The sequence below is a fragment of the Nannobrachium achirus genome, assembly GCF_963921795.1.
Source record: "Nannobrachium achirus genome assembly, chromosome: 17".
NCBI lineage: Eukaryota > Metazoa > Chordata > Actinopteri > Myctophiformes > Myctophidae > Nannobrachium > Nannobrachium achirus.
Genome location: NC_137824.1, coordinates 41,489,044 through 41,516,139, shown reverse-complemented (window position 1 = coordinate 41,516,139; position 27,096 = coordinate 41,489,044). Strand labels below are relative to the sequence as shown.

General features: G+C 44.9%; 1 protein-coding gene across 1 annotated transcript in view; it reads left to right on the top strand.

The window, feature by feature from the left end:
- Positions 1 to 21,713, top strand: part of tenm2a (teneurin transmembrane protein 2a) — a gene marked incomplete at both ends in the record, with an annotated part of 398,840 nt that extends 377,127 nt beyond the window's left edge. Inside the window, 13 exon segments of the mRNA XM_080746746.1 lie at positions 1,139 to 1,365; positions 3,263 to 3,438; positions 9,441 to 9,676; positions 11,097 to 11,393; positions 12,233 to 12,436; positions 12,968 to 13,321; positions 13,538 to 13,807; positions 14,815 to 15,018; positions 15,735 to 15,941; positions 17,113 to 17,223; positions 18,084 to 18,351; positions 20,504 to 20,634; positions 20,976 to 21,713. Of these exon segments, the coding sequence (XP_080602872.1) occupies positions 1,139 to 1,365; positions 3,263 to 3,438; positions 9,441 to 9,676; positions 11,097 to 11,393; positions 12,233 to 12,436; positions 12,968 to 13,321; positions 13,538 to 13,807; positions 14,815 to 15,018; positions 15,735 to 15,941; positions 17,113 to 17,223; positions 18,084 to 18,351; positions 20,504 to 20,634; positions 20,976 to 21,713 (3,423 nt within the window).
- Positions 21,714 to 27,096: the final 5,383 nt, after the last annotated feature.

The window sequence follows — 27,096 nt, the reverse complement described above, 5'->3', positions numbered from 1 at the left end:
AATTCCCCGTGAGCAGCCCCGTTGGGGTGGTCATTTGGTCAGTTTAGCACATTTGGTCATTTTTTACATCTGGGGGTCCCCCAGGGACCTGGGGGTCCCTGGAGCTCCGGGGGTCCTTGGAGGTTGTAGTTTGGCAGGTAAGGAGTGTGTGTGCAAAATTTGGCATGGATCGGGGCAACGGTTGCGGAGATATGAGCAGGGCAAGAGTGTGACGTGTGAGGTGTGACAGACAGACTGACTGACTGACTGACTGACTGACTGACTGACGGACTTACACTTTGTGCAGGCACATGGTACGGTCACCGCGGTGGCGCCACCTGGAGGCGTTTTTTTTTAATTTATTTATTTTCTTTCACTCGGGCTTTTTAGGGCTTCGGGCTTAAAATGATGAAACACGTTAGGGTCGGGCCGAGCCTCGGGTCTGCCCTGTCGGGCCCAGTTAGGGCCGGGCCTTCATTTTCAGGCCCGTTGAGAACTCTACCTGGAACAACATGTTTTGAGATGGGGGTCGGCGGCCAAATGCATGCATGTAATTTTGGGGGTCCTTATTGCATTTTTATGCGCTTTTCTAAGCAAGTTGCGAACTCAAAGCGCTTTACAATGGTCCATTCATTCATACATTGGGAAGTGAAGCGGCGAACAGTCAACACCAGCGTCCTCACTTCCCACATTCATACACCAATGGTGGCAACTGGTGAGCTAACACCACTGGAGGCAACACGGGGTTCAGTGTCTTGCCCAAGGACATTTTGGGGCCTTTTCCACCAAAAGAACCTTGGTTCCAGAACCAGTGCCGGTTCAACTTTCTTGGAACCTTGGTTCATTCTTGTGAACCGGCTTGCGTTCCCACCAGATTGAACCATGATTGAACCAGAGGAACCAAGGATTTTGTGGTTCCAGTTCCGAACCAGCTTTTACGGTTCGGAACCAACTCCGGTTCTTGGTGGAAAAGCACACCTCTGGTTCATCCCATAGGCGGGAGAAAGAACCAGAACCGGTTCTTTGCCGGTGGAAAAGGCCCCTTTGACATGTTGACTGGAGGAGCCGGGATTTGAACCGCCGGTTCATTGGCCAACCTGCTCTACCACCTGAGCCACAGCCACCCCATAATGTGAGTACTTTCCCTTCACCACTGCAGGTGAGGAGGGAGAGCGTGGGCCAGCAGGGAGGAGGAGGAGGTGGAGCCGGCCTGCTGCGGCTGGTCCTGCTGCCGGACAACCAGGTGGTGACCCTGGGCCTGGACCCCAGCGGGGGGCTGAGGAGCGTCTCGGCCCTGGGACAGGACCTGGCTCTGATGGGCTACAGCGGCACCACGGGCCTCCTGGCCAGCAAGGCCGAGGAGACCGGCTGGACCACCTTCTACCAGTGAGTGTCGCCGCTGTCAAGTGACAAAGCCCCTTTTTGACTGCAGCTTTAGCACCACACTACACCACACCACACCGCACCACATAAGAATATCTACTAGGGCATTAACGACTTGTGATTTTTGCAAGTTGACTCAAAGTTGAGTTGAAGTCGACTTTATTGTTTGATGACGTCATCACATCACACACGACCCCCCAATTATTTTGGGGGGTCCCCAGATGATTAACTTAATGTGCAACATTGTTTTCTCACTCAACTGTAAACAAACCAACATAACGTTTAAGTGTATAGAGGGTATCTTCACATTTCTAAAGGACTTTTTAATGCCTCTAAATTGCCAAATTAAACATTGGCCAAATTGTCAAATATATAGTTGCGAGGCGTTGTGAGCATGTAGATCTGCTATTTTCACAATAGTTTTTTATTTTTTTTTTCATCTTCGACTTTCGACTTTCTCTGGTGGGAGTCGACTTGTATAATGAAGTCGACTGAGTCGACTTGTCGACTTTTTTGTTAATGCCCTAATATCTACATTTTGGTAAGAAACAAATTGATCCTTTTAACTGTGATTATAATACAATATAAATTTCTATTGCAACTATCCTAATTATAATACACACTAATGGATTATAACTGTGATTATAATACACTATACAGTATTGATGTATTACTATGATAACTATAATACACTATAATAGATTATTGTAGAGCAAACTGAAATGCACAATTCATGTGCATGTCCCCCTCTTTTACCTTCCATCATGTTCCACTGCACTCCATTTGCCATTATACCATACAAGGTCTACTGCTGCCCCCTAGTGGTTTATCTTATCACTACAGCCAGTCATATCCAAATTTACATTTACAATTTAGGCATTTAGCAGACACTCAGGCCTAACCTATAGAATAGGGCTAAATCAGAAATTAGCCTACAAAACAAATATGTTGCTACATACTGTATATGTACTGTAAGCCCCTCCCAAACAGCAAAATGTGTTCCCGGCCTGAATGGGTTAATCCAGTACATCAACAGCAATACATCAAGTGCATAGAAATAGTAATCTAAGAAAAACATGGGTAGACCAAGCAAAAAACACGAAAAATGCTATCTAAATTGCATGTATGGTCATTTAGGATAGGCAAGTGCTATGGGCTAAGGCCAGTGGAGTGTGCAGAGGTGAGTCTTCAGACCACGACGGAAGCTAGGGAGTGAGTCTGCAGTTCCAATTGCAATGGAGAGTTTATTCCACATATTGGGGGCCAGGAGGGCAAAGAGTCTAGGACGAGTGGAATTTGATATGACTGGTCAGGAAAATGAATAATAATGAGTTGGGATGGGACGATAAGCGATATTATCGTTTACCGTTATAAAAAAAATCTCACGATAATCGTATCGTGGAGACGTAATTTATCGTGAAATCGTCCTCCGTCATGCACTGGGATCAATTCACCTTTCATTTGCCGAGCTGCATATCCAGTACCATTTAAACCCTCTATTGGTAAAACGTACTTATTATATACGTACTTGATAGTCTTTTTTCACTCTCTACCAAATCTCTTTGCCAAAGAATATCCGATCTACAAGCTCACAACGCGCCGCATTGCGACACGTTGTGAGCTTGTAGATCTGCTATTTTTTTTGCAAACTGTTCTGCCACCAGGATAATGGATGTTGGGGATATATTGATTATCGCGATAATATCGTAAATCGCGATTCCTTTTGTCACAATAATCGTGATATGACATTTTCATATCGTCCCATGATCCCATCCCTATCCGTGACAGATTGTCTGTCAGGTGCTTGTATGTGTGCATGCATGTATGCACGCACCCCGGGACCTTTTTGCATGTGTTTGTCTCCGCTTCACCAATTTGTGTTTCGTGTCCCCGCCCCCAGATACGACAGCGAAGGCCGCCTGACCAACGTGACGTACCCCACGGGCATGGTGACCAGCCTGCACCGCGAGATCGAGCGATCCATCAACATCGACATCGAGAGCTCCAGCAGAGACGACGATGTCACGGTCATCACCAACCTGTCCTCCGTGGAAGCTTCGTACACCGTCGTGCAAGGTAGAGCCTCCATGTACCGTATTTGTCTCCTTATTACAGTGGTTCTCAACCTTTTCAGCCCGCGACCCCCAAAATAATCAAGCTGTGATGTGACAATCTATACTATTGTAACCCAAAGAAGATTGTCCTTAGCTCTGGTATGGTTTAAAGTCCCACCCTCTGTCTCATAAACCAGACTCTGCGTTGTGTATTTATTTAGTTGTAATTGATGGTTAGGAGATGAGAATGAAGAACCAGGCATAGGAGTCGTGCGGTAGAGCAGTGTAGCAATCTTGTTTATATCAGCTCGTGTCACCTTGCAGAGAAACAACAGAGTTCTCCTTCACTTTTCACAGTAGTAATATTGCAATATTGTCAGAAATTCACAGAACTGCATGTAAACATAAACATAACCAGTGTGGTTTTAAAAGGGGGGAGCCATTAAACGAAACGGGTATTTCTTACATTGATGCTCCTACATATTTTCATGCAAGCACCAGTTAAAGTTACTTTCCATCCCTCATATACTGTATGCACAGTGCACATCCCATAACCCACACACTGCACATCATTTTGGAGCTCATATCTTTGAACGGGTAAGGGCTAGTAAAACTGATTCTGATTCACTGACTATCCTCATCCCTTAATAAAATCTCAGCTCATCGAAGAATACAATAAAGTATATCAGTGTATAAAATAATGATCAGAATATTGTAGAGAATGAACCAAATCGATCTCCTGGAAAACTCGTTTTTTGTACAGCCATGACCTTAGAGAATGACACCTTTTATGTCCACCTCAACACCAGTGGTGAGGTATCGCCCCCTGGTGTCACTGTGGAAGATGACACCACAGATATTTGGAGGACAGCATACCAGTTATGAGATAGCGATTGTGAGAAGAGGTCAATCCTTTATGCACAGTTTTATTGGCGTGATAACATTAATTATGATTAATTGATTAATTAATTAATCAACATCACCCTGTATGTTAATTAATTAATAAACCCTGTATGTATAGGAGGATTAGATACTGGCAAACTCACAGCGTGTAGGAATAGATGTAAGATGCGGATATCATATGAATGGGCTTTAATTGAATTGGTAACCCTTTTACAGTATGGTAACTAGAACCGCACTCTGTCGAGGTGCCAACTTGCCCCTTGGGCACAAGTACTTATGTGCCATGATGAGGTGTGCTCACACTGGCATCACCACTGGCAGTGCCAGTGACATCACCACTGGCATCACCAGGAATGCTGGTCCCTCATTGGCTGTTAATGACAAAGTTGCCTGAAATGCTGGTGTTAATGACACAGTAAATATTAGGATTACCTAGTAGTTGTCAGGAAAATACTTGTTAATTACTGGGTAAATTACCTGGTAGTTGTAACTAATTACTTATTATTACCTAGTAAATGTGATAATTATGTAAAAGGAAGGGTTACCATTGAGGGCAGCATAGTCTGCACATGGAGTTGTGTGTTCAATCCCTTCCCCAAACTTTGATCCTCACCTCTTTGTATAGAATCGTTCTATACTTCTTGTTCCCAGTTCCCAGTTATAGCCTCATGCTTTTGAATACCATTGCTGCCAAATTCATTAACTTACTTGTGTTCAGCGAAACCTCCTCCTCCCCAAGCTGTCTCCCTCTCTCTCTCTCTCTAAATCTCTCTCTCTCTCTCTCTCTCTCTCTCTCTCTCCTGCCCTCACATGCGCGCACGCACACAGTCGCCCACGTAGCCTTCACCCAGTTCCCATGATCCCCGAGCTTATTCTTGCCTGTGTTTAGAGAACATGAAGGTAGGAGAATAATTGGCTGTCCTCTCCTGACCCCCTCGCAGACGCCGTGACATAAAGTCTGGGATCCGGTCCTCGGAGCGCCGGGCTCCGGGGGAGCCTTGGAGAATAAGAATAAGCTACAGATGTATTCAGGGCCTCCGCTCAGCGGGCCCCACCGGAGGGACACGGGAGGGGAAGTTTAGTGAGATAACTAATTTGAGGTTCTCATGATGTTCCGTATGTTTCCGGAACACCCAGGGAGGGCTTCCCTGACAGACTCACTTAGCCGGCTCTCGCTCTCTTTCTCCCTTCCCTTCCCTTCCCCTCTCTCTCTCTCTCTCTCTCTCTCTCTCTCTCCCTCTCTCTCTCTCTTTCTCGGCTTCAGGGGTGTCGCACCAAATTCTGGGCCCTGGGTACAAGGATTCACTGCGGGCCCCCCCATGAATGTTCTTCATAGGGGGAGGGGTTTAACCCATTTAGACTGGGAACGCATTATTTTGTGCGAAAATAGCAGATGAGAAATAGCAGATGTACAAGCTCACAGCGCTGCACCGAGTGCCGCGCTGCGAGCTTGTAGGTCTGCTATTTTTGAAAAAATCTTGAAAATGTGTGCAAGTCTTTGAATGTTTCAAATCCTTCTATGGTTTTTTGAAAAAACTTATGTTGCTATGTCAGTAGTGCTCGAACTTGTTCATGTGAAGGACCCCCAAAATGATATGTATTAGGCCACATACCCCCCATCTCAAAATATTTAGTTCCAGGAACCCCCCAGAAGCAAAATTTGAGTTACAAATGTACGCTTAAAAAATACATATAATGTAGGCCTGTTCAAAGATTTGCACACATTTTCACGGCTTTTCAAAAAAATAGCAGATCTACAAGCTTGCAGCGCAACACTCTGTGCTGCGCTGTGAGCTTGTATATCTGCTATTTTTCAATATCTAAATTATAAAATAATTAAGGCCCCTCCACCTTGGGCCCTAGTAACTCAGTCCTGCCCCCCCCCCCCCCCCCCCCTTGTGACACCCCTGCTCGGCTTCCCTCTCTTTCGCTATTTTTTCACCTGACTGCTTTCTTTCTGTCTCTCCCTTCATTAATTTTTGCACAACGAATCCTCCTTTCCCCTCAAGCTGTCATTTCACTCTTTCTTCTTTCCCCGTCTTTCTCTCTCTCTCTCTCTCTCTCTCTCTCTCTCCTCTCCTCTCCCTGGTCTTTTTCCCTCTCTGTGTGTTATTACGGAGATTGCTCCGATAGAGAGGAGGGCTAGGGAAGATTTATGTAGCCAAGCTGCCGAGTCAATGGAAAAAGGCTTCTCTTGTCAGAGTGAAGGTGTTGTTAAAATGCTGCCCGGAGCTTTTATTACAAATTGGCTTTATGGATCACTGTCGTTTATGGTGAGGCTTCCGAGGCAGGAGCCATCTGATCCTATCACCTTGTTGTAGCTGAAATAAAAGTCCCCTCCCTTCTCCTTTCTGCATCCTGCCAGACCTTTCTGAGGTCAAAAACAATCTGGTCTTTTCTTCACATCACATCGTGGCCATCATCCCGTCACTTTTTAGATGTCGGACATGGACCTTTTGACCTCAGTGAAAAGCACGTCTCTCCTTGCTGTGTCATTGTCGTTTTGGTTGATTACTTGCACCCAGCTTTCTAAATGTTTTGCCTTATCGTCGTTGTAGGGTGGAAACCTTGTATGTCCAAAACTGTTCTTTTTGCATGTATCATTTTAAAAATGATTTAAACTAGTGAAAACAGCCGATCTACAAGCACACAACGCCTCGCACCGCGAGGCGTTGTGTGCTTGTAGATCTGCTGTTTTCACTACTTGTGCGCAACAGCCTTGTATGATGAAGCTGGGCTTTACTTTGCGATAAAATGTACAAATTTGTAAATTGCAGATACAAGGTTTCTGCCCGATAGTGACGTTATCTATCTATAAATGCGACAAATCTCTGTCTGTTTGTTTGTTTGTTTGTTTGTTTGTAATCCGCGTATCTCGAGAACCGTTCGTCCCACCGGCTTCAGATTCGGCACGCGCATTCCCCGCCGCCGCGCGGAGTGCAGTGCCGGGCCTCGACCCGACCCGACTCGCGGTTTTCCGAAACCGGCGCGAAACGTTCGGAATCTCCTTATGCGGAGCTGATTGTTGACATCAGGCTGTTCCTGAGGAAATCGGCGCAATCGCTGACTCATTGTGACATCACTTCATAAAAGGCTCTGACATCACGTACGCCAGGAGTCAACAAAAAATCTCTGTGAATGTGTATGTATGTATGTGAATCTCGAGAACCGTTCTTCCCACCGGCACGCGCGTTCTCCAGATATGGGCATAAAATGAATCCCCGAATGCGGAGCTGATGTCTGACATCAGAGTTTTCCGCAACCGGTACTGTGTGTGCAGAGATCTCCATATATGGGCATAAGGGGACAATGGCAAACAGATGGTCAAAACGGGTCCTATGACAACAGGTTGCATTAAAGGGTGGTGCATTCATGGGGTCCGCTCCAAGATATCTCCATATACGGGCATAAAGGGACACAGACAGACAGATACAGAGATCTCCATATATGGGCATAAAATGGACGCAAAACATCACTTCATAAAAGGCTCTGACATCACGTACGCCAGGAGTCAACAAAAAATCTCTGTGAATGTGTATGTATGTATGTGAATCTCGAGAACCGTTCTTCCCACCGGCACGCGCGTTCTCCAGATATGGGCATAAAATGAATCCCCGAATGCGGAGCTGATGTCTGACATCAGAGTTTTCCGCAACCGGTACTGTGTGTGCAGAGATCTCCATATATGGGCATAAGGGGACAATGGCAAACAGATGGTCAAAACGGGTCCTATGACAACAGGTATATTGGGGTTTGCATTAAAGGGTGGGGACAAAGGCTAACAGATGGTCAAAACGGGTCCTATGACAACAGGTATATTGGGGTTTGCATTAAAGGGTGGTGCATTCATGGGGTCCGCTCCAAGATATCTCCATATACGGGCATAAAGGGACACAGACAGACAGATACAGAGATCTCCATATATGGGCATAAAATGGACGCAAATAGACAGATATCTCCATATATGGGCATATGGGCATAAAATGGACCCAGAACTATATCTGCAGTGATCTCCATATATGGACATAAAATGGACGCCGACAGACAGACAGATACAGATATCTCCATATATGGGCATAAATGGACACAGGCAAACAGATGGTCAAAACGGGTCCTATGACAACAGGTATAATGGGGTTTGTATTAAAGGGCGGGGCATTCATTCCCTATTTACATCGTTCCCGAGTTGGCCAGGTCGCCGACTAGACGCTGGGCCGCCCGAAGGGCGGCCCAGCTTCTAGTATTTCAAATGATGTAATAATTGCACCATGCAGTATGGCTGCCGGCTAGTGATCAGTCTTAATATGCAGCACTTATTCATCTGAATGGAAGCTGGCAGCACTCCAAAGATTATAAAACTAAAACTAAGCAACAACCATATAAGCAACCGATGCATATTATGGTTGCTGTTTTTATTAGTGTGGTTGCTGTAAGCAACACATTATAGTTCTAGCCCAGCTTACTTTTTAATGTTCTGGATAACATTTAGCCAATCAGGAAGCAGCATTCTCAGTGACGTCACCATTATAGAGTAAGTCAATTGAGTTCAATCGGGGAGTGTGGTGTCAAGCTTCCCTTGACAATCTGGATATCCAGACAATAAATAGGCTAAACATAGGTTTTTCTAAGTGTGGCGGAGAGAGTTGCAGCCCCAGCCTTGAAGCCTCAAAAGTCTAGTATCTCCCTTGTTACATAGGGATATCCCTTTGGAGCGATGGTTAAGATATTGGACTCTCACGTGGGAGGCCCAGGTTCGAAGCCCGGGTGGGAAGGTCCGATTCACCTCTGTTACAATGGTGCCGTGACCCGGATCGGGCTTCCCCATAGGAGGAGGTCTAAAGGGGAGTGAGTGTGGCGGAGAGAGTCGCAGCCCCAGCCTTGAAGCCTCAAAAGTCTAGTATCTCCCTTGTTCCATAGGGATATCACTTTGGAGCGATGGTTAAGATATTGGACTTTCACGTGGGAGGCCCGGGTTTGAAGCCTGGGTGGGAAGGTCTGATTCACCTCTGTTACTTAAGTACTCAAAGCGTTTTTTTTTTTGGTTCGTTCATTCATACATTGGTGAGGTGACGCTTACCTGACCTCCAATCCCTTCCTTGTCTCCTCCATCGCCCCCTGCAGATCAGGTCAGGAACAGCTACCAGCTGTGTAACAACGGGACCCTGCGGGTGATGTACGCCAACGGCATGGGCATCAGCTACCACACGGAGCCCCACATCCTGGCCGGCTCGGTCAGCCCCACCATCGGCCGCAGGAACATCACCCTGCCCACCGACAACGGCCTCAACTCCATCGAGTGGCGTCTCCGCAAGGAACAGACCAAGGGCAAGATCACGGTGTTCGGCAGGAAGCTGAGGGTGAGGTCAACCACGTCCTTAACTTTCAGTGCCATTGTCTTTTTAGGATTGCCTTTTTTATTATAACACAAGTAAACCAGTAAGACGCCCAAGGGCGACAAGCGACCTCGCCCTAAAGGCAGTGGTGTAAAGTAACCAAGTACATTTAATTAAGTACTGTACTTAAGTACAATTTTGAGGTATTTGTTCTTTACGTGAATATTTCCAATACTTTTACTTCTACTCCCTTACATCTCGGAGACAAATATTGTACTTTTACTCCACTACAATTATTTGAACACTTGAGTTACTAGTTACTTTGCAGATAAAAATGTATATGCTGTATTACAAAACATACATTAATCCACTTTAGCTCTATTACATGTACCTACATGTAGGCTATTTGAAAATAGCCGATCTACAAGCTCACAACGTGTCGCATCGCAATGCTTTGTGAGCTTGTGGATCTGCTATTTTCAAACATGTTGTACTTTTACTGTATGTTTAAGTACATTTTGATGCCAATACTTTTGTGGCCAGTGATGTATATCGGACCAGTTACCCATATATGGAGACCCCTGGTACCCATATGTATGGAGATCCATGTACTGTATATGGAGATATGCTAAAACCTAAAACAAAATCTGTCTGGAGCCGCAAATATATTTAAGTCAATACTGGCTATTAAGAATATAAATATTAACCTAATGTCTGAATACAAATACATGTTAATGAGCATTCATTAAATATGATAACTTCTTGCAGCAGATCAAACATACAGACGATGTGAAGAAAATAAACATACAGTAGTTAGTTTTCATATATTTTTTGTAAAGCTACACATAGCCACTGGGATGTGCTAAAGAGCCACTTGTGGCTCTAGAGCCACCAGGTTGCAGAGTGCAGACCCCTGCTCTAGTACATTCCCATGATGCCTCCCTGTGTCATAATGCTCCAACTATGGCAAATTGAGACGTGACACCTCGTAACAATAATAATAATAATCGTCATATGCGTTTAGGCCAGGGGTCTTCAACGTTTTCAGGCCAAGGACCCCTTAGCTAAGAGAGAGATGAAGCAGGGACCCCCAGATTCCATATAGTTTCATCGTTTGACAGCACAATCATCAGTGTATTTTGGATTCATGTAAATTTGTGTTTTCAGATATTTAACCACTTGAACCGTCAATACTTAATAAACTTGCCCTTTCACTCTGTACTTAATCTGCTCTTTTACCCCTCTACACCAAAGCTCTTTGCTCGTAGATCTGCTATTTTTGGACGCTAGGGTTCAAGTGGTTGATATAAAAAAGGAGAAAAAAAGGTTTGTATCAACCAAAGATTTGGAGGACCCCCTGTAGTAACCCTAACCCCTTGTTGAAGACCCCTTGGTTTTAGGCCATTTCATCTTCAAATCCCTTCCCTCGCGTGTCTCTCCGCAGGCTCACGGTCGCAACCTCCTGTCCATCGACTTCGACCGCAACACGCGCACCGAGAAGATCTACGACGACCACCGCAAGTTCACGCTGCGCATCATGTACGACGCCCAGGGCCGGCCGGCCATGTGGCTGCCCAGCAGCAGCCTGGCCGTGGTCAACGTGTCCTACTCCCCCACGGGACAGCTGGTGGGGCTGCAGAGGGGCAGCATGAGCGAGAGGACCGAGTTTGACCCGCAGGGACGCATCCTGTCCCGCTCCTTTGTGGACGGCAAGGTCTGGAGCTACAGCTACCTGGACAAGGTGAGTTCCAGGCCTTTGTTGTCAGACCTATTTTAGACCGGTGACGGGTTTCCATTCCGACACATCCACCTTTCTGAACACCAAGTTAGCATTCACCAGCATCAGCAGGTTAGCATTTCACCAGTGTTCGTTTTACTGAGGTTAAGGTTAGGTTTAGGTGGTCGGAATAGCAATGTGTGCCACCAGAGATACCGAGAAAACGGAAAGGGGGGCAGATTAGACTGGAGAATTGCAGTGATAATTGCATTGATAATATATATAAATATAAATGTTATATATCAGTGATAATATATATCATTTATAGCAGAGTTTCTTAAATGTGGGTAGGTGTGCAGGGGTCCACGTATGTGCATGAAAGTAGAAAATGGAAAAAAAGGTACACGCAGAAAAATAGGAAATTCAATAATTCATTTTGCTATTATTTTTCATGATAGAACATAAACAAATGTGTTAACCTGCTGGTCTGTTAACAGTATAACCACATTAAATACTTATCTGCACATTATTGTAATGACATGGATTTCTGTAATGTTATGGCCACATTTTAAAATAGATTTGTATTCATTTTAAACTGTGGAGGCATTAATTGCAACTCTTGCACTCCATTTCATCAGTCATCCATAGCATCAGCTATGGTTTAATCGTGCAATTTTCTAAGCAAAATGTCGTCGCACCTTTACCCGAGAGAACCGCTGATTTATAGGATCATTTTCCTGATGTTTACAATTAACCAAGGAACAACAATAATACCTCTACAGAAGCAAAGTCATCAATTTCTACAGACTCTTAAATGGCCAGAATAATGTCGGCATTAAACAAACCTCTGTGTGTCCTTCCAGTCCATGGTGCTGCTCCTACAGAGCCAGAGGCAGTACATCTTCGAGTTCGACGCCTCGGGCCGCGTCACGGCCGTCACCATGCCCAGCGTGGCCCGCCACACCATGTTCACCCACGTGTCAGTGGGCTACATCCGCAACACCTACAACCCACCGGAGAGCAACGCCTCCATCATACACGACTTCAGCGAGGACGGCCGGCCGCAGGTGATGAGGCAAAATTATGTAGCAGTGATTACTTTATGTTGCTAGATTGAGTTTGAACGCTGAGAACGTGGACATAAACACCAGTTGTAGATAAGGTCAGAAGGTAGGGAGTAGTCACAGCTGGCAGACAGTCAGTGGCCCATTTGTTTTATGGCCGTGTGAAGGAGATAAGGAGCTCTTATGGATTTTTAACTAGCTCTGTAGAGAAGAATGTGTTATTGTTTTTGCTTTAGCTAATTATGAACTGAGAGTCAGGGTAGGGCACTGCAGCCTTGTCTTGTCTGTCGTTGGTGAAGGACGTATGTTCATGTTGTGTGACTGTCACAGCGCTGTAAATAAATCAGACAATCAAAATAGAGCCCTCAGAGTTATAGGGGACCTTGAAATAGAAGGTTTGAGAACCACACTGTGCTACATGAAATGGAACAGAGCCTTCACTAGTATCATTGGTAACACCTGTGAAGGAAGTGAGAAAAGACCCAAAATGGCTGCTGTGCATATAGCCTATTAAGTAGGATTTCTACGTCACAGGCCACCTACTTCCTGGGCACGGGCCGCCGCGTCCTCTACAAGTACGGCAAGCTGGCCAAGCTGGCGGAGGTGGTGTACGACAGCACGGCCGTCACCTTCGGCTACGACGAGACGGCGGGCGTGCTGAAGATGGTGAGCCTGCAGAGCGGCGGCTTCTCCTGCACCATCCGCTACCGCAAGATGGGCCCGCTCATCGACAAGCAGATCTACCGCTTCAGCGAGGAGGGCATGGTGAACGCCCGCTTCGACTACACCTACCACGACAACAGCTTCCGCATCGCCAGCATGAAGCCGGTCATCAGCGAGACGCCGCTGCCCGTCGACCTCTACCGCTACGACGAGATCTCTGGCAAGGTGCGTCACTGATCTAGTAGTGATAATGTCACTGATCTAGTGATGAGGTCACTGATCTGGTCTAGTGATCATGTCACTGATCTAGTTTTTTTTGGCGGATATTAGATGTTAGACTGATGATAGGTGCTCTAGTCACCATAGAGACACACCGTACCAGTCTTTGGACAAAAACATGACTCACCCTCTCCCTGTAATGTTCTCCATGTCTGCTGACAGGTGGAGCACTTTGGGAAGTTTGGGGTGATATATTACGACATCAATCAGATCATCACCACGGCCGTCATGACGCTGAGCAAACACTTTGACACCCACGGGCGCATCAAGGAGGTGCAGTACGAGATCTTCCGCTCTCTGATGTACTGGATGACGGTGCAGTACGACAGCATGGGCCGCGTGGTGAAGCGGGAGCTGAAGATCGGGCCCTACGCCAACACCACCCAGTACCGCTACGAGTATGATGGAGACGGGCAGCTCAGCGGTGTCAAGGTACGCCAGTTTGTGTGCAAAACTGCAAATATAGCGGTATTGTGGATTTGTTGTTGCACTTTGTTCTTGGATGTGACTATTGCTATGCCCTATTAATCCCCAATGGTAAATCGTTTGGTAATTTTTAGTTCCTAAGAAGAAGAAAATATTTAATACAAGGGGAAGAAATTAACATTGAAAGCACGACTCCTTAGCTAAGTAAGGATGTGCAAATAGACAATAGAGTGAGAAACAAGATCGGGGCGCCCGCTTGCCTAGTGGTCCAGGCGCATATCGTGGCGGCGTGTCGTAGGTTTGAGTCCCGGCAACCTTTTCTGCATGTCACTCCCCGTCTCTCTCCCTGTTTCCTGTCTACCTACTGTACTGTCAATAAAGACAGAAAAGCCCGCAAAAATATCTTAAAAAAAAGAAATAAATCCTTTTCAAATATAGTTATGTAACGTGTAAACAGTAGCTGCTTTGAATACTACTACTGTACATAAGCAATAATGCAACGTTCAAACTGTTTCGAATAGATGGTGTATTTCAGGGGTCTTCAACGTTTTCAGGCCAAGGACCCCTTAGTTGAGAGAGAGATGAGGCAGGGACCCCCAAAACCTTTTTCAGAGATTCCATAGTCTCATTGTTTGACAGCACAATCATCAGTGTATGTTGGATTCATGTCAATTCGTGTTTTCAGATATTTAACCACTTGAACCGTCAATACTTAATAAACTTGACCTTTCACCCTGTACTTAGTCTGCTCTTTTTCCCCCTCTACACCAAACATCTTTGCCGAAAATAGCCAATCTACAAGCTCACAACGCCTTGCAGCGCGAGGCGTTGTGAGCTTGTAGATCTGCTATGTTTGGCTAAAGTTCTCAGGTAGAATATGGACACTAGGGTTCAAATGGTTAATATAAAAAAGGAGAAAAAGGTTTCTATCACACAAACATTTGGAGGACCCCCTGTACCCCTAGGGGTCCCGGACCCCCCGGTGTTTTAACACGCCGTTCCTTCTGGTCCAGGTGAATGACTGGTCCACATGGCGCTACAGCTACGACCTCAACGGCAACCTCCACTTGCTGAACCCGGGCAACAGCGCCCGCCTCATGCCGCTCCGCTACGACCTGCGGGACCGCATCACACGCCTGGGCGACGTCCAGTACCGCCTGGACGAGGATGGCTTCCTCAGCCAGCGTGGCGCCGACGTCTTCGACTACAACTCCAAGGTAGTGTTCATTTCGTCGACTAAAAACTAAGAAGAAAAATGTCAGTCGACTACCTTTTTTGTGTGTGTGTGTGTGTGTGTGAGACGTGTGCGTGTGTGTGTGTGTGTGTGTGTGTGTGTGTGTGTGTGTGTGTGTGTGTGTGTGTGTGTGTGTGTGTGTGTGTGTGTGTGTGTGTGTGTGTGTGTGTGTGTGTGTGTGTGTGTGTGTGTGTGTGTGTGTGTGTGTGTGTGTGCGCGTGCGTGCGTGCGTGTATGTAGTACATGTGCTTGCAGCTTCTGGGCTCGTGGTAAACCGTTAAACCGAGTTAACCAGGTGTTGTCTTGTTGTAGCCTACTGTACTGGGTTGGTTGAACTAGAATCATTGGTTCTATAACCAGGTGTGGTCTTGTTGTACTGTATTGCAGAAATTGCACTGTATTCCTTAAAATTGTGTTTTTCATCATAGAAAATGCTATGTGAAATAATTTTAGATAAGATGGGTATGTTCTATATTATTTACTGACAGAAAATGTAAAGGGGTAAAATAATTGACAACTGACGCTGTCTTGGACTAAGATAAAGACTAAAAGTCTCGACTTTTAGTCGACTAAAACTTGACTAAATAAAGACAGGATGAGTTTGACTAAATGTGATGAAAACTAACAAGGGCGATTGAAAATGGACTAAGACTGACATTAAATTAAAAAAATGGCTCCTAACATTAACTCTACTCCCAGGGCCAGCTGCTGCGGGCCTACAGCCGCGGGCCGGGCGGCTGGAGCGTCCAGTACCACTACGACGGGCTGGGCCGCCGGGTGTCCACCAGGAACAGCCTGGGGCAGCACCTCCAGTTCTTCTACGCCGACCTCAACCACCCGGCCAGGGTCACACACATCTTCAACCACTCCAGCTCCGAGATCTCCTCACTCTACTATGACCTGCAGGTATAGGGGCTGTCGCGGCTAGGACATTTTACGCAGCGATGAATTGTCCCTCAAATAATGTTGTTTATGTCGTTAACGATTACATTTCTGCTTGGCTTTTAGGCTTTGAAGTTGCACATGACAGATATGACAAGAGATGACTGAAATATTTGACAACGTTATACTTTAAAAAGAACATTGATAGTGGAAATAGCCGATCTACAAGCTCACAACGCGTCGCATCGCTTGTAGATCTGCTATTTCCACTATTTTCGAAAATATATGTTGAAATACTGTATATTATATGAACCTTTATTTCAAAATGGAAATGATTATGACGATTATGACAAATAATTGCGATCAGACGATTATGTAATAATTGTAACAACAAATTGTGACAAAAATTGTGACAAAAAGCGCTAAAATTTGGCGCTTTTAGATTGATTTGCACAAAATGACCATTTTATCACCCTAAGGCCCCAGACTAATAAACAGGTAAGAGTAGGGATGCCACCGATCCAATCTTCAGATCTGATATCGGCCCGATATCAGCCAAGAAACGTAGATTGGATCGGATGGCAGCGAAAATGACCGATCATAAATATGTGCATTCATTTTAGTGTTATGTTATTGTACTTTGGTATCTGCATCGGATCGGTATTGATACTGTATGTCTATCACGGTACGGTATGATGGTATCTTTAAAACCAGCGGTCTTCAACGTTTCCAGGCCAAGGACCCCTTAGTTGAGAGAGAGATGAAGCAGGGACCCCCACAGCACGATCATCAGTGTATTTTAGATTCATGTCAATTTGTATTTTCAGATATTTAACTACTTGAGCCGTCATTACCTAATACACTTGACATTTTACTCTGTAAAAAGGTCAACTCATCTTCCCCTCTACACCAAACCTCTTTGCCGAAAATAGCCGATCTACAATCTACAAGCTCACAGCGTTGTGAGCCGATCTACATGCTCACACCGCCTCGCAGCGCGAGGCGTTGTGAGCTTGTAGATCTGCTATTTTTGGCTACAGTTCTCAGAATATGGACACTAGGGTTCAAGTTGTTAATATAAAAGGTATTGGAAGATTTGGAGGACCCCCTGTAGTAACTCTGAGGACCCCCTAAGGGTCCTGGACCCCCTGTTGAAGACCCCTGTTTAATACTATTACCTGTGTGATTGTATCAGGGCCATCTGTTTGCTATGGAGGTGAGCAGTGGAGAGGAATACTACATCGCATCAGACAACACCGGGACTCCCCTCGCTGTGTTCAGCAGCAACGGGCAGATGATCAAACAGGTAACAAGTCTTGAACTGCAGATAAGCTGTCATCACTTGATTTATGTTTGTATTCGCAAGATGATTCCTGCACATAAATAATGCATGTGTAATTGAGAATCTGCATATATTTAAATATGGCACAGCATATGAAGTTATATTGGATTGCTTATGTAACTAACGGGTAATGGGATTTATGATCTAATCCAGTGTTTCTCAAAGTGGATTCCAGGGAATCTAAATTGTCTAAATTCACCCATACAAGTCTGTAACTCTGACTGTACAAATGGAACCAAATGGACCCTAATGGGTCCATTTGCTTCCATTTGTACACTGTCAGAGTTAAGGGCTTTGCACACAGGCCCTTAGCATTTTTTTCCCGTTTGCTGCATGATTAAAACGCATTGGATTTGGTGTGCAATGCTGTGCGGAATCCGCACTGCGGATTCGAAAAGGAGTCAAATAAGGAGTCAAGGAGTTTTTACCGCATGCGAAAGGACGCACAAATCCAACTCTGTTAGATCAGGAAAAAAACGCACTGCCGCACGGCAAATTCAGAGCAGGTGTGTATGAGGTCATAGAGAATCATTGGTTTCTTTAAAAGAAATGAAATCGTCTGTTTTTTCCATGCGAAAAATTGCACCTGTCTGCAAAGCCCTTTAAGGGGAGACCTTGAAATGTAAAAGTTTGAGAATCATTGATCAAATCTAAGTAAACAGGAATGAATAATGCAAGTCATTAAAGATGTGTGTGTGTGTGTGTGTGTGTGTGTGTGTGTGTGTGTGTGTGTGTGTGTGTGTGTGTGTGTGTGTGTGTGTGTGTGTGTGTGTGTGTGTGTGTGTGTGTGTGTGTGTGTGTGCGCGTGCGTGCGTGCCACACAGGTTCAGTACACAGCCTACGGGGAGGTGTACCTGGACTCGAACCCGGAGTTCCATCTGGTGGTGGGCTTCCACGGTGGTCTGTACGACCCGCTCACCAAGCTGGTGCACTTCACGCAGAGGGACTACGACGTGCTGGCGGGCCGCTGGACCTCGCCGGACTACGCCATCTGGCCCAAGATCGGCAAGGACCCCGCGCCCTTCAACCTGTACATGTTCAAGAACAACAACCCCCTCAGTGACATGCTGGACATCAAGAACTACGTCACAGGTCAGAGAGCAGCGCTTCTCAAACCTCTCCATGTCCCCCAAGGACCCCCAAAAAGGATGTGATTTTGGCCATGGATATAGAGCATCGCAGCGGTAGTGGTTTCTCCCAAATCTCCCATTTATTTCCCCCGTAGACCTTTACAAAATGATTTATAACAATTATATTAAGCCTAGAACCAAGCCATGCAGGATCTCAGTGAATCATGACCGTGACACCTTTAATTATTTGATACCAATACTACATTTAATAATAACCCTTTGTTTAGCGATTTTTAAAATTTTTCTTTTCACAGAAACAAAGGTTTCATAGTCATGATTCACTGACATCCTGGATGGCTTGGTTCTAGGCTTAATTATACCATAATTGTTTTAAATATTTTTGTGAAAGTCTATGAGGCAACAAAGAAATTAATCCTGTCTCAATAATGCCTCCCCCTGGCCAGCCAGGGCGCCTTGTGGAGGGAACTGGTTGGAATAACGTGTTCCTTCCACGTGCCCCGTCCATCCCAGGGAAATCCCCCCCTGTCAGGTGAAAAGAAACAACTTGGACTACCCATGCATTGAAGGAAGCATGAGGTCAGTCCGTTGTCTCCCCAGGCGCGGCAGAGGGAGAGCAGAGCCCAGGATTACATAGGCAATTGGCGCTGGGTGAAAATGGGTTACAAAATCGTGGGATAAAAACTATAAAAGAAAAAATAAATGAAGGAATTGAATTTCTTAGTGGCACCATTAGACCACTCCCACTGCAATGCTCTACAGCAGTGTTTCTCAACCACTGGGCCTGGGGACCTTTGGTGTGCCACTGAGAAGGGTCAAGTGTGCCCCTTGGCTTGAAACTGCTTGAAAGCCAGTATGGTATTTATCATTTTGAAAATGATTTAAACTAGTGAAAACAGCAGATCTACAAGCACAACGCCTCGCACTGCGAGGCGTTGTGTGCTTTAGATCTGCTGTTTTCACTACTGTTGTGCGACAGCCTTGTATGAAGAAACGAAGAAACGTACAAATTTGAAACTTGGAAATACAAGGTTTCTTCCTGACAGTGACGATATTTACACCCCCGTATTTTGTTGGTGTGCCCATTCTTGGGACATGAAAAGTGTGCCCATGCAGAAAAAAGGTTGAGAAACACTGCTCTACAGTATATATATATATGTCACGGTTTGTTAGAGAAACAGGACGGTCGAGAAACGGAGCACTCGTCGTGCAGCACGGGGCGGAACGGAGCCGCTCGATTGTCCACGACATTGCAAGCGGCGCGCAGGCCAGCGGACCTTGGTCCTGCTCTTCGCCCCCGAGCACCGCAGGTGCGAGTGGCCGCGAAGAGCGGGCCAGGGCCGCGCGGCCGGCGGAGCGCCGCGCGAGTTACGAAGCCGTGGTGAATGCAATCGTTATATTTATGCCCAGGCCGTAAGGCCTGGGCAAGCCCACGATAAAGGCCTGTCCAAGTGACTACAATGGAGCTAATGGCTAAGCTAGGCTAGGCTAGGCTAGGCTAGTAAATAAAGTCGCAAATAGTCGCAAACGAGTGACGTCAGCGCCTTCACTAGTGAATGGCTGTCGTCGCCACCTGGTGGTGATTGGTGTGTGGTGAATGACAAAACAAGCGCTCTTACATAGAACGTCCTGAGTTACCCAAACATCCGGTAACATATACATACATTTCTTTTGGAGCGGTGCTCCTGGCAGGAGCTCTATGCTCCAACACCTGACCCCAAGAAATGTCCGGGCTCTGCGTGACCTACATCTGGCCTACATCTTGGCACAAAGCGCTCAAAGTTGGTTGTACGCCCAGGGTCACATTGGCCAAGCTTCGCCTGACACTTCATGAAATAAACTCATAAATAGCACCGCTCACTTCACACTTGGTGTGATTCTTTTTGGAATTTACAATTAAAGCATTTAACAGATGCTCTATAAACCACTATTAGATGTACATAAATGCCATGAACCCTAGTCAACAAACAACAGGTAACATTAATTAAAGGGATTAAAAATCTTTTCCTCAGCACATAATTACTTGTTTTTTCTATGCTGATAAATCTTACAACATATTGTTTTATGATTACACTTGGTGTCGTTAAATGCATTTCTTTGTTGTCATGTCTTTGTTGTTTAACTTCCCTTTTGCCTGATTCCATGTGCCACTGTAGATGTGAAGAGCTGGTTGGTAATGTTTGGCTTCCAACTCAGCAACATAATCCCAGGGTTCCCTCGCCACTCGCTCTACTTTGTTGAGCCTCCTTACGAGCTGCAAGCCAGCCAGCATTGTGAGAATGGTCAGGTATGTCATCATCATCATCATCATCATCATCATCTATTTATTTATTTAATACCTGAGGTATTAAATAGACATACAATATGCAGACACAAGTTAACCAAATTAACGCTGGCATCCATACTTTCGGTATGTCATTCTAAGCAAACATTCCCAAGAAATGGCATAGGCCTATATGCTTAACTTAGATGTGTCGAAGGACAGTGTTGCATGATAAAAATAGAAGATCTACAAGCTGCTATTTTCACTAGTTTGGGTCCCAGACGAATGTCTCATTTCTCTTTTTGGGTCACAGGCTAAAAGGTTTGGGAACCACTGCATTAATCCCTGTCCACTCTCTTTTGTAGCTTATTACAGGTGTGCAGCAGGCAGCAGAACGTCACAACCAAGCCTTCATGGCCCTCGAGGGGCGTCTCCTCAACAAGGAGCGGCGCGGGCGCAGGGACAAGCCGGGCCACTGGTTTGGCACCAACGCGCCCATCATAGGCCGCGGGGTGATGCTGGCCGTGAAGGAGTCCCACGTGGTGGCCGGCGTGTCGGCCATCGCCAGCGACGACAGCCGCAAAGTGGCGTTGGTGCTGAATGGCGCCCTCTATCTGGACGGCACGCATTACACCCAGGACGGGAAGGACTATCACTTCTTCGTCAAAGTGGGCTCCGCCGACAGCGACCTGTTAGCCCTGGGACTCACCAACGGACGCAAGGCGCTGGAGAGCGGCATCAACGTGACGGTGAGCGGCCGGTCCAGGAGGGGAGCGACCGTGGAGTTTGCCGCGCCGTCGCTAGCGCTCAGCATTCGCTACGGGCTCGCCGTGGACGTGGTGGACGAGGAGAAGGTGAGACTGTTGGAGCTGGCCCGGCAGAGGGCCCTGGCCGGGGCCTGGGGCAGGGAGCAGCAGAGGGCCCGCGACGGGAAGGAGGGCAGCCGTCTGTGGACAGAGGGAGAGAGACAGCAGCTGCTGACAACAGGCAGGGTGCAGGGGTACGACGGGTACTATGTGCTGCCGGTGGAGCAGTACCCAGAACTGGCTGACAGCAGCACCAACATCCAGTTCCTCAGACAGAACGAGATGGGGAAAAGGTAACAGCCCCACCAGGGCTTTGTCCCCCCACAACCGCCCACATTCACTCTCAGGCTGTATGCACAGCAGCCATTTTGGAGAGAAGTTGGGTCTTTTCTCACTTCCTTCACAGGTGTTAACAATGACACTGGTTAAACAGAGCCAGAGTGCTGATATTGTTCATGTTGGCTCACTGGAAACACTGTCTCAAAGTGGGGTACAGTTGGGACCAAATGGACCCTTGCGGTCCATTTGGTTCCATTTGTACACTGTTCCTTGAAATAAAAGGTTTTCAGAACCACCGTGCTACATGAAATGGAACAGAGCCTTCATTACTATTATTGGTAACACCTGTGAAGGAAGTGAGAAAAGACCCAACTTCTCTCCAAAATGGCTGCTGTGCATATAGCCTATAATCTTGGTCCTTTCCCCCAATCCCCCCTCCCTCCCCGCGGAGAATTAACCAACAAAACGGGGTTACTCACGGAACGCTGCAGGGACTTTTGAAAAGAAGAACTTATCAGAAAAAATATATATTATTGTTACTTTTACTGCCACAGGCAAAAAATTTAAAGTTTAGTCAAGTGTTTTCTTTTTTCTTTCCCTCCTTTTTTTTAAACAAACTTTGAACTACTGAAAAAGCACTGACGAACTTTGAGGAACAAAATCTGTTGCTTAATGAATAAGAAGATTCCCCTTTTTAAAAAAGATATTGATAATTTCGCCCATATTTTTTGGGTCACACTTGAGTGAGAGAGAGAGAGAGCGGCCCCGAAAGCTATGGAACAGACACGCGCGATGGAGTTGTAGCGCGACCAGGGACCGTGCATGGTGACGGCTTGTCTTCACTAGAAACTGTAGGGCAAAGGGACCAAAATGAAGGCAGGGTCACCAAGCACGGCAGTGGGTCAAAGGAGGAAATGACAAACGGCAACGAGCAACGCAACATCGAACGGCTGTCCGACATACAAGTCATCTCCCTGTCTCAGGCCCCCCCCTCCATCATCCACCACAGACAGAGCTGTATTTGACTATTGAGACAGCGTATGTATCCAACCAAGCAACGCCCCCCCACCCCACCCAGACTACAGGCAATCCCTCGACAAATTCAACAGCTGTTAATGAACTCTAGAGAAAAAGATCAACTTGATCAAAATATATATACAGTTAAAAAAAATGGCTATATTTGTGAACAGTGGTATCCTATCACACAGCATTGTTAATTTTGAAATGGGGAGAAAAAATCATGCTACTACATTATGTGTCAGAACTTCACAATACTTCAGGATGTTGCGTTAGATGCCGTAGTTTTGTACTTTTCAGTCGCGGTAGAAATTGTGAGACTTTTCACCAAGGCACTTCTGTACAGAGGACATCAGAGTAACACAGAGTCACAGTCCAGAACACATACTCAGTTAGTATCAAGAGCTATTTATTTTATTTTATAGTTTTTTTATTTTATTTATTTATTATTCTTAGTACTATATGACAATCATGAAGGAGTCACCAGTTGTATTCAAAATGAACATTAGCCGATGAGTTAATTTTCTTTTGTAAAAAAATATGTAAGAAATGTTCATTTTGCTTTTGTATTAATTTCAGTTCGCTGCCAGGGGCAAATACTAGTCACTCTCAAAAAGAATAATTTATGTAATGACGTGTTTTAAAAGCGGTTTATACTTTAAATAAAGTCTTTAAAACTGTGAAACCTGTTTTTTCGAACTATATCTTGATGTACAGTGTATAGACCAAACCTTTATGCAGCACAGTAGACTATTGTTCAGATTATCAAGTTTTATATTTCTAAGAGGAAGTGGCTTGTAATGTGCAAATTCTTTAGCTGGTCTTATTACTCTAGAGTTTTGTGACACTGCTATTCCATATCTACAATATCAAATCCCCAAGTTTGTTGTTTTTGGACTGTTTTTCATTTGATTCATTTATTTTTTCGTCAGTTTGGACGCAAAGATATTACTGTCCTAGATTCCAAGAGCAGTAGCAGTACTGGATCCCTCTCACTGTGAAGAGACTCGTGCTGGATGTCATGTACCAAATCAGTATTAACGAAGGATGATTCTTATACACTCGCTGAGAAACGAGACTCTTCTGAGAACCTTATCAATAAAAAGTACTTGTTTACGTCATCCATCTCACGTCTGGTTTTCCTCTGCCTGCTTTTCGGTTTTCTTTGTGTTTTGCATGTTGTTGTCCTCATTCTTTTGTGTGTCAGTTCTGGTGTCAAGTGGTAGAACTCATTCATGTTCTTCTTATCTCCACAGCATACGGTGGAGGTTCCTAAACGTTTTAGCTTGAGAGCCAAAAAAGAAATTGGATCATGTCTCACCGGGGCCCAAACTGGTGAAAATAGCCAATCTTCATGCTCATAACACGTCGCAAAATGTGACGTGTTGTGAGCTTTTAGATCGGCCATTTTCACTCGTTTTTGAATTTTTGGGGTCTTTTCTGCCTTCATTGATAGTACAATTATAAGAGAGACAGGAAAAAGGGAGAGAAAACCGGGGTTTATACTTTTTGTTGTGTGTGCTTTTAAGTGTTATTATGGCTGTCAGTCTTCATCAGGCAGAAAACTTTGGAGAGGCAAAGACCTTGACAGAACAAGACACAGCATTGGTAGCAGAGAAGTACAACTGCTGAGACCAACAAGGCACTGCTGAGACCAACAAGGCACCTTTCTAGTGCATTTCTTGCCACCTGCTTGCAACAGCCAAGGAACAGAAAGACTAAAACCAATGGAACATGGGACAGGGCATGACATAAAGGCTTGTCCTGTTGTCTGGGACAAGTGCATTAAAATGTACTTGTCCTCTGGACAAGTGGTTCTTGTTTTATTTTCTTCTGTGACACTCCTAGCAGCTTTGTGCTGTATGCAGACTATGGACTGCCCATACTATGGAGTGTATAGGGAGCGAGGGGGGTCATTAGCAGTCCTTTTGTTATTAATTCCATTTCAATGTTTATCCTTACAAGTGACTTTTGTGCCCGGACAAGTGTTAAAAAGAGTTAAAATCTTGAGTTTCAACGACAGACTGTTATAGTATGTATATTATAATATGTATGTATGTATTATAATATTATAGTATGTTCTCTTTTGTGGGTTTTCAAAGACAAGCGAAAATCAAAGTAAACACTGGCAGTGAAGTAAAGTAACTAAGTACATTTACTTAAGTACTGTACTTAAGTAATATTTTGAGGTATTTGGGTATTTGTTTGGCATGAAAAACATTCCTTGGGCTAGATTTCGGCCCCCCAAAACTGTGAAAAGTGATGAGTCATCACTTTTTTTCCACTTTTCACAGTTTTGGGCTGCCGAAAGTTAACCCAAGGAATGTTTTTCATGCCAAACAAATGCTTTTTTTTTGTAAATATTTCTAGTGAAGTCAATTATGGGACAGTGAATATACAAATGGCCATAACTTTTTTTGGCGATGTTCCCGGCAGAGCAGGCCTCTCATTCTGTGGACCTTAATGACCAAATTAATAGATAAAACAGAAATAAAAAGTACAGCAGAAAATCACAGGTCCCAAATTCCTTGAGCTTTTGAGCTTGTGGGTCCCCGGATATTAGACAGACTCACTTTCATGATGTGTGTTGAGTTAGGCAGTGTTTTACTGATATCATACACTGGTATCTAATGTAAAATATCAATACGACCACTATATGTATAGAACTACAATTATACTCCACCCCCAAATCAACATTCCTGTAAGTGCAATCAGCACCGCAGGTAAACTAATAAACCAGGAGTGCCACACAAGTGTCTTTTGCTTCTTGATGTATTTACAGGTTGAAAACAAACTCAACAATTTTACTTGAACTAAGGACACATTTACCTATTATTACCTGAGCAATTTCAGTGTATTACAAATAACCGTTACTTTAAGTAATGTTAACACTTTTAGTGCAAATCCCGAAATACTTTGCAACATGAGGGCCGTATATGACGCCTCGTGTTTCCCAACGCCTCTCAGCCGGTGTATACTACCCCAGTAACCACTCGTCTCTTGTGGCTTATATTGCCTTATTAAGCACCCATCTTTTAGTATGTTCTATAGCTTGCCAAGACGAACGTGTTCATTTTCATTTTTTATTTTCAATTCATTGAAAATAAAAAGACAAAAGAATATAGTATGTCGTCAAAACAAAGATTTTAAGTCTTAATTTTCCGATAATGCCAATCTTTTTAAATACCCTGAAAAACCTTGTAGCTTGTCTGTCTGTCTGTCTGTCTGTCTGTCTGTCTGTCTGTCTGTCTGTCTGTCTGTCTGTCTGTCTGTCTGTCTGGCTGGCTGTACAGGAAGTGATGTCAGTGTGATGTCAGTGAGTCACAGTGATGTGGTACAGAATTACTCATATATGGGCATAAAAAGGATGTCACGTGACGTCACTTCCTGCACTGACAGTCAGACAAGCTACGAGATTTCTCAGGGTATAAAAGTCCATATATGGTCATTCCCAGAAAAAGAAAAAACCTTTTATGTCCATACATGGAGATTTCTGATGTCATGAATTCCAGGTCGAAAATGAGAATGTTAGGGTACCATATATGGCCCATATATATATGGAGATCCACAGGCATCAAACCAAGGCCCTAACTCACCAAGGCCCTGCTTGGCATTACTTATTAACGTTTTTATGCCCATCTCCATGTATGGGCTTAACATATATTGTATGTATATGGATACATATTATTATTAATAAAGGATAAAATAAAATAAAAAGTCCATATATGGTCATTCCCAGAAAAAGAAAAAATACATGCCCATACATGGAGATTTTTGAGATTTTTAAATCCCAGGCTGAAAATGAGAATGTACCCCCTTATGCCCATATATGGAGATCCACAGGCATCAAACCAAGGCCCTAACTCACCAAGGCCCTGCTTGGCATTACTTACGTACGTTTTATGCCCATAGATGGAGATTCCTATATTGTCAATATTAAGGATGTTATTAAGGATATTATGTTATCAATATTAAGGACATATATGGGCGGCGTGTTCCTCCCTTCGCATCATCAGCGCCCACACCCTAGGGCCTTTCTGTGTGGAGTTTGCATGTTCTCCCCGTGTCTCCTAGGGTTGATACCCTCACAAAATTATGAACAAACTCCCCCCAGAATGACAACAACTAGAATCGTCAGAGAAACGCTGTGGTTGGCCAGATGGCCAAGAATTGGGGATGTCACCCTGAGGTCACAAGTCACCCTGATGTGTCTTACTAGTAGTATGTTGTATAGCTCGTCGAGACGAACGTGGGGATGTGTGACACATTGCTGTGCGACACTGTGGAATTAATTTCATATCCACGCGTTTGTCTAGACGAGCTATACAACATACTAAAAGACGGGCGCTTAAAACCTATTGGTTTCCGAGTTATCGCACTTTGA